This window comes from the organism of the source record quoted next, unplaced genomic scaffold (genome assembly GCF_019419815.1).
Source record: "Pyrus x bretschneideri cultivar Hongxiangsu unplaced genomic scaffold, Pyrus_bretschneideri_v1 Contig3, whole genome shotgun sequence".
In the NCBI taxonomy this organism is placed as follows: Eukaryota; Viridiplantae; Streptophyta; class Magnoliopsida; order Rosales; family Rosaceae; genus Pyrus; species Pyrus x bretschneideri.
The window spans coordinates 7,438,481-7,448,858 of record NW_025999612.1 but is presented as its reverse complement, the minus strand read 5'-3'; the positions used below and the strand labels follow the sequence as shown (position 1 = coordinate 7,448,858).

Sequence of the window (10,378 nt, the reverse complement as noted above, 5' to 3'; positions counted from 1 at the left end):
AGGTGGTCCTTTCTAGCCACTTTTTGCAAAAATCAGTTAACGCAATTCTCCCACAAAAGTGCCTCGAACCATCTTCGTAGAAATTCGTCAAAACTGCAAGTTACTAACAAATGAGGGTTTTTATTTTTCAAGGGTTTTATGTTCTTTATAGTTTGTCTTTTCGGGTTTCAAGGATTTTATTAGCTGCTTTTATTTTTCTTGAGCAAGCCTTTATAATATGTTCTTAGGCCTTGTATTGAGCAACCTTTTCATTCAATAAAATTCAGAAAACGAGAGTTTCTTTCACAACCTCTAGTATTCCAGAGTTCTAAGGATGATCATTTGTAATCTCTAAACTCATCACTTTCGCTATGTCAAAATGTTAAGAATACCACATGTGAATTACTTGTATAATAAAATTGGGACCTACTTGTATTAAGATCCCTAAAAAATGATTTACATGGGAACTATAAAAATGTGGTTTCTCTAGTATTGTCACTATTTTGGGAGCTTTAACGAAACATTCCTAGTATTATTCACTTCTAACGAAAAATCACTTTTTTACTTTTCCTGGTATTATTCACTATACATTTATTTGTTATTTTTCATTAAAACTAAAAAAAATTTGAACTTTTCGTTAATTTTCCTTTCTTTCAAATGCAAAGGGGTTTCAGTATATCTCTATCAATTAATGAAACCCTCTTTGTTAACCAAAAAATGATGAAAATATTATTTACCCTTCTATCACACAAAAAAAAATAATGAGCAATAAAGTAATTTTATATATTCAAATTTTACTATTTTTCATTGAAACATTACTTGATGTTAATGTATTTTAAACTATCGAGCGCACGAGTAATGTGGCACGACGGGACGCACTCGAAAATATTCCCAAGCCAAACACAGCCCAACAAAGTGGGGCCCGCGGGAATCGGGAAGCATGATGTCTCTTATCCTAACGAGGATAAGCTCATCAACTATCCAACGTACACAGAGACACAGTTACGCTCCCACTCTCTCTCTCGCCGGTCGGAGAGAGAAGTACCCAAGAAAAAAAAATGGCATCCTCCGCCTCGCTATCTTCGCCACTCCACTTCCCCAACCCCAATCCCAGGCCCATATTCTCCCCAAAGCCCACAAAACCCACCACGCTAAGACCCCCTGCCCCCATCACTACCGTCAAGCCCCTCTTCGCCCTCCCTCCCGCCGACGTCGACAGCGCCACTATCGCCGCCATTGGCGGCGGCTCAGTGGCCGCCCTCGCCGCCGCGCTCTCCTTATCGGACCCAGAAAACAGGCGCCGCCTCCAGGCTGAGGAGGTCGGCGGCGGCGACAAGGAGGTCGTGAAGGACTACTTCAACAAGTCCGGGTTCGAGCGGTGGAAGAAGATATACGGAGAGACGGATGACGTCAACAGGGTTCAGAGGGACATCAGGCTCGGCCACTCCAAGACCGTTGAGAATGTGATGAAGATGTTGACCGATGAGGGCCCACTTCAGGGGGTCTCTGTGTGCGACGCCGGGTGTGGGACCGGGTGCTTGGCCATTCCGTTGGCCAAGGAAGGGGCGGTTGTCACGGCTGCTGATATTTCAGCTGCCATGGTTGCAGAGGCTGAGAGGCAGGTGAGTTTTGAATTAGTGATTTTGAAAAAAAAAATCTGCTTTTTGTGGTTGTGGGTTTTGGAAATAAGTGTTGAATTCGATGGAATTGGGGAAATTGGCAATGTGGGTTATGGTAGAATTGGATTTTGCTAATCTGGGTTAGTGTTTGACTGCTTCTGTCTAAAAGCACTTTCTCGCACTTTCTTACCACCACTCAAAGTGCTTTTGACTACATTTAGCACAAAAACCTTTAAGTATTATATGGGTCCTATAAGCATTTTCTATAGAAGCACTTGAAAAAAATTCAAAGTGTTTTTGTAATAAAAGTATTTCTAGCCGAAGTACTTATAACCAGAAGTGCTTCTTACAGAAGCAGTCCCAAATGGTCCTTTAGTCTTCTTGGTGATAGTTTTGCTTGAATGTGAGTTGCTGGTGGGTGGTGACTGTGGTTTAATCTCAAAGTTTTGATTTTTATGCAGGCAAAAGAGCAGCTTAAGTTAAGCAATGGCTTCTCGGCAGGGCCAGTACTGCCGAAATTCGAAGTGAAGGATTTGGAGAGCTTGGATGGGAAGTACGACACAGTGGTCTGTCTTGATGTTTTGATTCATTACCCGCAGAGCAAGGCTGATGGGATGATTGCCCATCTTGCTTCATTGGCGGAGAATCGCTTACTTATAAGTTTTGCACCAAAGACATTGTATTATGATGTGCTAAAGAGGATAGGAGAGTTGTTCCCGGGGCCTTCGAAGGCAACGAGGGCGTATCTACATTCGGAGGCAGATGTGGAGAGAGCCTTGAAGAAGGTTGGGTGGAGGATAAGGAAGAGAGGACTAACCACTACACAATTTTATTTTTCGAGGCTGGTCGAGGCTGTTCCTGCTAAGTGAGGAAGAGTGCCATATTTGAGTTCTGCATTTTGCTCTGATACCGAAAATTCTTAGGATCTTCCTCTAACTGGTTGTAAAGCTCATTTACATGTACGTTCTCACGAATCTCATCCTCTTCGTGTATGTATGGCTTTTGTACTCTTTATATACTAGATGTTCATGTATCAATCTTAATTGTATGATGACAATTTTGTGTCTTTATATGAAATTTAAAGTCGTTGCCTTTGATCCCAAGAAGCAATTCTGAAATTTTATTATCCTGGTTTCGATTTGCATAGCTAGATGGCAAAAACTTGATAACCAAAACAGTAAGCAGATGCAACGATCAAGTTTCCGAAGCTAACAATGATCTGTGTATCTCTTACGGAGTCTGATGTTGTCTGTAATTAACCACTTAAGACTCGAAGAAAGAAATTTGATAGCTTTATGTCAACAACTGGTACAAGAAGAAAATAAAAATGAGCCTAAGATAAAGATGTGTATGCAGCTTCCTAGGATTTTTCGCTTTACCACGAAGTTTGATCATAGTTTGTGAGCAATTCTTGCTAGAACATCTGTGACCTTGCCGAGAGCAGCGAGTATGCTGTTGTTTTGCTCCTTCCTTTGTTCTCTTTCCAAATGGCAATTTATGTTATGAGCTTCAAGATGCGCACTCAGCATGTTGCTGTTCCTTTCCAGAACTTTGACCAGCTGGTCGATGTTGTTGCTGTGTTCGCTTTCATCTGTCGACACCCGCCTCTGCTTCCATTTCTCCTGATAAATATTTTCTCCGGGAGTCTTTGAGCCTAGACTTCGTTTCTCCTTTACCGCCCCTGTATAATCGAATCACAACAAATAAACAAAATTCAAGTTGTAAGTTTGCTTCAAGCCCAATGTGTTATGTTTTGACTAGGTATTCAGATAGACCTTTTGCATTCAGATGAAGAATCATAAACCCGAAAGCTTATAGGATGACGATTCACAATTGTAATGAAATGATTTTGATGCAAAGAAAATAAATCACCTGAATTAGGCATTGGAGTTGTGACTGTTTTTGTTGGACTTTCCTGCATAATGTTTTCGTTCTTCGATTTCTTGACTGTCTTGTCTTGCCCAGACTCCTCAAAATCTGAACATAATCCATCTTCTGCCATATCATCTCGACCGCCATGTAAATCTTTCTCAGGTCCTTCCTCCTCCTCTTCCTCTGCAGCCGCCTCCTCTGTTCCATCACCATCCATCGCATCTGTTTGCCCCGGCATAAACAATGCCAGTGGACAGGCTTCCGTTGCAGTCACTTCCCTTCCATCCAACACATTGTAAACCTCCCGATCAAAGAACCCAGGCAGCCTCCTCTCCCTCCTCGCATCATTCCTCATCACCCAAAAAGACTCGGCCTCTCGCTCTATCTGTGCCTCCCAGTTCCTGATTTTCTTAAAATCCACAAGCAGATTGCTCCATCTTTTCCTGCACTGAACCGGCAATCTGCTCATGCCGCGCTGCCTGCAGTAAGACGAGACCAAATCCCACTTGGGTTCAAAACTTTCTGCCCCCAACGCTGAAGTAGATCGCTGGCCCCTCTGGACTGCATTCTCCACGACCCTCTTGCCCTCTATGAGGACAAAGGTCTCATGTCTGGTCCATCGAGGGTGCCTCGTGATCTTCGTTTTGTCTTCGCTGCTCCCGTTTGGCGTTTGCTGCTTGTCAGCTTGGTCAGGTCTAGGACTGGCAGCTTCATGATTCATAGACTCCAATGCCATCAGGAGACCGAAGGGTCTTCTTATCACACAAAAGTTTTGGTTAGAAGTGATGAGGACTGTGCTTTTGGGACAATGGCTCCTCCTATAAGTATTTACAGCCCATATATTGCAAGTAAATCCTACAAATTAAGTAAAATTTACAGCCTAATCTTCAATGCATAGGCACTCTCAGCGGAGAAATAATTCAGTGTGACCGTAACTCTGCTACATCGGGTTACCAATCCAGTTATTTTGCAACACGTATATATCTATTAAAAATATACTCTAGGCATCGGGAGTGTAGAAGTCTGTCAACCATTGATATTATGACACGTGAATTACTATCATCATGTGATGGTTTCACGGTGTATCTTATGGTTTTTGGTGTAATCTAATCAGTTTTGGCAGATTTAAGGAATTGCCTTGAGCCCAGATGTGGTACGAATCGTCAGTTAAGGAAATCAGAGATTTTGGTGGTTACATATTTGGTATATTATTAATTTTGTGATATGCAAAAATCTGGGTTTGGAGACAACGGCAGATGCAAAAATGATTTCATTATCTTCCAACCATCATTACATAGCCATAATATAAGGATAAACTTTTTTTTTAAGAAACGGTATTATCTACACTAGACCTGTAACGGGTCGAGTTTACTGGGTTTGGGTCCCGTTAATTTAACGGGTCACCCGAACCGAACCTGTTAAGCTAACGGGTCATCCAAACCCAACCCATTAATGTAATAAGTAATTCGTTAACACCCGTTAACAATTATTTATTTATTTTTTTATATTTTGAATTCCAATACAAATTACACATCTTTTAACCAAAATTACAGACATTAACTAACATCGTATGTGTGTGTGTGTGTGTGTGTGTGTGTATCAAAGTGAAAGCGTTTATAAGCATAGAAAGTATTGATAGCCTTGCCAACATCATGAACGCAAGAGTACCTCCTGATCATGATCAAGAGAGAGTGAGCAGTGTCAAACTTTCCCAATCATTGCGAATGCGTGAAAGAACCGCTACCACCAGCTCTGACGAGGTTGCTATGCCACATTGATTTAGCTTCCTCTTCATCTTAGAGCCCAACGACTTGCTCCGTAAACTTAAGATGTCGACAATGCTTTTCACATCTCGAGAAAAACCCGAATCTGAGACTCCCAACTCAGTATCATCATCATCTTCGTCGTCGTCGTTAGCAACAGCAATATTGACATGTGATTCTTCTGCTATGGAATTGTCATCAGCTGAATTTTGACATGTGATTCTTCTGTTGTGGAATTGTCATCAGCTGAGTTCGAAGAAGAAGACCAAAGAAGGACAAGAGTAAAGAAATGTGTTGGAGGTGCTGATACAGCAGCAGGGGTTTCATTATTGACTATCGAAATTACACAAAATCCCTCAATAACGGGTGTTAACGGGTGGTTAACGAGTCTTACGGATTCACCCAAAATGACCCGTTATTTAACAGGTGACCTGTTAACCACCCGACCCGTTAAACACTCACCCAAATACTCATTTTAACAGGTCGTGTTGGGTCGGGTTTGAAATGCCAGGTCTAATCTACACTAAGGGGGCAAGAAAGTGAGTTAAGCCTCACAATGACCCAGCAATAGTGTGCTTCAAATTTGCCATCAGTGAGAACCAAACCTAGGACCTCTCACTTAAAAATGAAGAAGAATATCACTAAATCGTAGTATTAAGTGACATAAGGATAAACTTAATTATGAAAATATTAGCACCTATCCTAAAATCATGAATTTAATTTGCGAACGTTACCCTGTTGAAAGCGAACGTTGTAGGAACTTCATGCCACATATTCATTAGATAAGCTTAAACCGTACTTCAAACATGTTTACAATTACAATAGGGAAGTGGATCATGTAAACCTTATATGTATATTCTCATCTCTACCTAGTACGAGGCCTTTTGGGAGATCACTGGCTTCGGGTTCCATTGGAACTTCAAAGTTAAGCGAGTTTGGGTTAGAGCAATCACAGGATGAGTGACCCACTAGGAAGTTCTCGTGTGAGTTCTCAGAAACAAAACCGTGAGGGTGTGGTAGGGGCCCAAAGCAGACAATATCGTGCTACGGTGGAGTCGAGCCCGGGATATAGTGGGGACCCGGGTTAGGACGTGACAGTTTGGTATCAGAGTCAATCCATGGCCAGAAGTGTGCCAACAAGGGCGTCAGGCCCCTGAGGGGGGTGGATTGTAACATCCCACATCGTCCAGGGGAGTGGATCCTGTAAGTCTTATATGTATATTCTCATCTTTACTTAGCACGAGACCTTTTGGGAGCTTACTGGCTTCGAAGTTCATCGGAACGACAAATTAAGAGAGATCGTACGAAAGCAATCCTAGGATGAGTGACCCACTGGGAAGTTCTTGTGTGAGTTCCCAGAAACAAAACTGTGAGGGCGTGATCGGGGCCCAAAGCGAACAATATCGTACTATGGCAGAGCCAATCCCTGGCCGAAAGTATGTCGACGAGGACGTCAGGCCCATAAGGGGGGTGGATTGTAACATCTCACATCGCCCATGAAAGTGGATCCTGTAAGCCTTATATGTATATTTTCATCTGTACCTAGTACGAGGCCTTTTAGGAACTCACTGGCTTTCGGTTCCATCGGAACTCCGAAGTTAAGCGAGTTTGGGCTAAAGCAATCCCAGGATGGGTGACCCACTAGGAAGTTCTCGTGTGAGTTCCCAGAAACAAAACTGTGAGGGTGTGGTAGGGACCCGAAGCGGACAATATCGTGCTATGGTGGAGTCGAGCCCGGGATATGGTGAGGGCCTGGGCCGGGATGTGACACTCCAAAAAGCTCTTTCTACACTCATTACAAGTATTTTTTTTTCTTCTAAATATAGAAAGTTTGGAATGTAAAATGCAAATTTTGAAGTGCCAATAACAATTCTCTTACAATATATCAAAGACATTAGTTGTAAGAGAAAATTGGAACATTGGTCCTCGAATTTTGACCAATTAAAGCTTTGGTCACTGAACTACAAATTTATGGGTAGAGCAATCATATTTTTTTAATAACACCATTAAAACTCTAAAATCAAGCGTTTCAAAAGGCAAATAATTGACTAAAATTCTAACGGAATTACTCAAAATGATCAATACTTTATATTATAACAAATTCATGGACTAATACTTGAATTCAATTTAACATCAACACTCTGATTTTTTAATTGTAACCGTAATGATCAAATGAAAAAAAATTAAAGCAGGTCAACGTTGCACAACTAAAGCGGACAATATCCTCACTAGCAACTACGAAGCCTTCTTCACCAGTACATCATAACCCTAGTCAAACCCATGGAACCTAAAACAACCAAAATTCTAGACTAACCTATCATCCTAAACCTCGATTGCCACCACGAATCAAAATCACGTTGTTATCAAGCTTATCGCATTTGGCCAACTGCACATAAAAAAAGGATGATCCTAAGTTAATAAGGTTCTCCGCTTTTCAAAAGTCGGGAGTTGAACATACATCATACGCAACACAACCTTTGCTTTTGCAAAAAGATTACATCCACGACTTGAAACTACATTGTTATCAAACTCATCGCATCTAGCCAAACTGCACATAAAAAAAGCACGATCCCATGCCAGTAAGGCTCATTGCTTTACGAGAGTCGAGGAGAGGCAACGTATATCATACACAGCATTACTCTTACTTTTGTAAAAATCAAATCAACAACCTTTCAATTACAAAAGAGCAACTTTTCTATTATTTCAAGGCTTAAAGGAATGTATATGAGGCTTCCAAGTTGAAGTCTTCGTACTTGGAATATAGAAAAACAAATATACCATGAGATGACAAAACACAATAGCTGAGCAAAGCGGTGCGTTTAAACCCGCGAAGTTCAATCTCCATTTCAATTTACCAAACGCTGCGTTTGATCCGTTTTCCCGCGCACAACTGGTACAAGTAAACGGAACCCTAGAATTTCCCACAGAGCAAGAAGAGTGAAAAATGGAGAGGGAGGAAGACGACTCAGTGAGCGAGCTTCTCAGAGATCGATTCAGACTCTCCACCATCCATATCGCCGAAACCGAAGGTAAACGCACGCATTCTCCAATTTTCCACAACGTTTCATTAATTTGGACGGTTCTGATTTCGTCTACACATTCCCCATTCGCTGCGCAGCGAAGCGAAATGAAATGGAGATTTCAGGCCCCGTGATGACTTGCATTGCCGATTTGGCCTTCAAGTATACAGGTATTTTGTGTTTAGCTTTGATCTTTTTGCTTCTTGCTTTACAATTAAGAATTTTGGGAAAATTGCGATGACCGCACAGTTTCGTTTAATCGATGATAGAACTGGATGGAACAGAGCGGTGGAATTCTTGTGCTTGTGTGATTGAAAATCGAATCGGAATGCCTATTTTGGTAATGATTTTAGTTTCTGAACTGGGTTTTTGGAGTTTGATAGAGAAATGAAATGTCGGATTAGGAATTGGGCTACTTCCTTACTCGGAGCAGAAATGAATTTTGATGAACGAATGTCGTTTGCGTGGACCGAAGCAATTCCAGTTAGATTTGTTGGTAGGAGGTGATTGATACTCCAAAATGGACTGCCTCTTTTGGTAGGAACATTTGTTTCTGAATTGGGTTTTTGGAGTTCGATTGAAAAATGATAGGTCTGATTTGGAAGTTGGATTACTGGGAGGAGAATGAATGCATTTCGTTTGAAATTCGGATTAGATTTGTTGGTAAGAGGGATCGTGAGAGATATTATGTGATGATTTGAAAATTGTGAGATAGCTTTTGATGCATCATTGTGAAAGAAAGTTTAGATTGCTGCAATTGAAGATTTGCAGCACTCATGGATTACTAATGGAAGATTTGCAATTTGTGCAAAGCAGAACAGCTGGCAAAGGACCTCGAGTTATTTTCTCAACACGGTGGTCGTAAAACAGCAAGCATGGAAGATGTCATACTTTCTGGTGAGTCTTCTTCAAGCCCTAGAGTTCTCGTTGATTTCAGCTCCACCGGGACTGAATGTTACAACAATGTTTCCCAAATTCTTATGAACCTAGTTATTATGTTCAGCCATCTATATTTTTTGTTTGAGCTTTTTTCTTTGGACTCTGGATGTACTAATTCTTCTTGGAAAACACGGTTTCAGTGCATAGAAACGAACATCTGGCCGCCATGTTGAGGTCGTTCTGCAATGATCTGAAAGCCAAAGAACCACAATCCGAGAGGAAGAGAAAGAAAGCGTCAAAGAAGGAAGACCAAGCAACTACCAGTGTAGTACATATTCCAGATTCTTAGCTTGGGTATGTCTCTGCCTTAACATGATTTACTAATGCACACCCGGATAGAGGGATTCCGAAAATCGGATAGAGGGATGAAACCTTGTTGTCCAAGTTTGCCAAATTTATGTCTATGTAAGAAATCTGCAACTTGTTTTGACCTTTTAGCAGCCTCCAACTTCTGCATCATGTGACTTTCTGAAGAATCCTGAGTAAATACATATGAAAAACAAAAGCCATTTCAGATTAAGCACCTAGCTGGTGCTTAATCAGGAAGCAATTTAAAGTGATTTTTAGGAAACACTTGGATTTTTAATTACCTTTTTAACATGTTTCTAATGAAAAATTAAAGAACTTTAATTGATAATCAAGGACTCGTCTGAGATTGTTTATGGAATGTTAAAAAATTGTTTTTTTGAAAGCATTTTGAACTGCACTGGGAGAAAAATTTGGAAGTGTTTATAAGTCATAGAGAGACTTTCTAGAGAAGCACATGACATATGCTTTTTTAGGAAGCACTTTCAAGACTTTGTAGGAATGGTCCCTTAACTTTAACTCAATTGGAACAATGACCCCTCAACTAAAAATTCATTATCATTGGGCCCTCAACTCATCAAAGCGTGAAGCTATGGTCCCTCAACTAAAAATTTATTACCATTGGTCCCTTTAACTTTAATCCAACTAGAGAAATGGTCCTTCAACTTTAACCTAATTGGAGCAATGATCCCTCAACTTTAACCAAATTGTAGCAATGATCATTCCAACATAACTCATTTTGACAAATTTCTAATGAAGTTGACGAAAAGAATCATACCTACACGTTTTGATGAGTTGAGAGATCCCAATTTAGCAATGGTTCTTCCAACATAACTCATCTTGACAAAATTCTAACGAAATTGATGAAAATGACCATGGC

The 10,378-nt window shown here is 40.8% G+C and overlaps 3 protein-coding genes across 3 annotated transcripts; 2 read left to right on the top strand and 1 right to left on the bottom strand.

Moving 5' to 3' along the window:
* Window positions 1–949: 949 nt before the first annotated feature.
* On the top strand, window positions 950–2,695 carry LOC103931332 (magnesium protoporphyrin IX methyltransferase, chloroplastic). The gene is made up of 2 exons (XM_048589927.1): window positions 950–1,601; window positions 2,060–2,695. The coding sequence occupies exons 1-2, from the start codon at window positions 1,038–1,040 to the stop codon at window positions 2,465–2,467; spliced, it is 972 nt and encodes a 323-aa protein (XP_048445884.1). The 5' UTR covers window positions 950–1,037; the 3' UTR covers window positions 2,468–2,695.
* A 53-nt stretch (window positions 2,696–2,748) lies between these two features.
* On the bottom strand, window positions 2,749–4,420 carry LOC103931330 (trihelix transcription factor ASR3-like). Its single transcript, XM_009340780.3, has 2 exons — window positions 3,471–4,420; window positions 2,749–3,279 (listed from the first exon to the last, which is right to left on the bottom strand). Exons 1-2 carry the CDS (start codon window positions 4,204–4,206, stop codon window positions 2,990–2,992), a joined length of 1,026 nt encoding a protein of 341 aa, XP_009339055.1. The 5' UTR covers window positions 4,207–4,420; the 3' UTR covers window positions 2,749–2,989.
* A 3,576-nt stretch (window positions 4,421–7,996) lies between these two features.
* LOC103931320 (protein MHF1 homolog) lies at window positions 7,997–9,697 on the top strand. The gene is made up of 4 exons (XM_009340768.3): window positions 7,997–8,262; window positions 8,352–8,423; window positions 9,070–9,150; window positions 9,333–9,697. The coding sequence occupies exons 1-4, from the start codon at window positions 8,178–8,180 to the stop codon at window positions 9,479–9,481; spliced, it is 387 nt and encodes a 128-aa protein (XP_009339043.1). The 5' UTR covers window positions 7,997–8,177; the 3' UTR covers window positions 9,482–9,697.
* Window positions 9,698–10,378: the final 681 nt, after the last annotated feature.

What these genes read in the sequence shown, in the direction of transcription:
- LOC103931332 (XM_048589927.1), top strand. Translation starts at nt 1,038, where the DNA reads ATGGCATCCTCCGCCTCGCTATCTTCGCCACTCCACTTCCCCAACCCC. An exon ending in TTGCAGAGGCTGAGAGGCAG is followed by an intron (nt 1,602 to 2,059) that starts GTGAGTTTTGAA and finishes ATTTTTATGCAG; the next exon opens with GCAAAAGAGCAGCTTAAGTT.
- LOC103931330 (XM_009340780.3), bottom strand. Translation starts at nt 4,206, where the DNA reads ATGGCATTGGAGTCTATGAATCATGAAGCTGCCAGTCCTAGACCTGAC. An exon ending in AACTCCAATGCCTAATTCAG is followed by an intron (nt 3,280 to 3,470) that starts GTGATTTATTTT and finishes TCGATTATACAG; the next exon opens with GGGCGGTAAAGGAGAAACGA.
- LOC103931320 (XM_009340768.3), top strand. Translation starts at nt 8,178, where the DNA reads ATGGAGAGGGAGGAAGACGACTCAGTGAGCGAGCTTCTCAGAGATCGA. An exon ending in TTTGGCCTTCAAGTATACAG is followed by an intron (nt 8,424 to 9,069) that starts GTATTTTGTGTT and finishes TGTGCAAAGCAG; the next exon opens with AACAGCTGGCAAAGGACCTC. An exon ending in GGAAGATGTCATACTTTCTG is followed by an intron (nt 9,151 to 9,332) that starts GTGAGTCTTCTT and finishes ACACGGTTTCAG; the next exon opens with TGCATAGAAACGAACATCTG.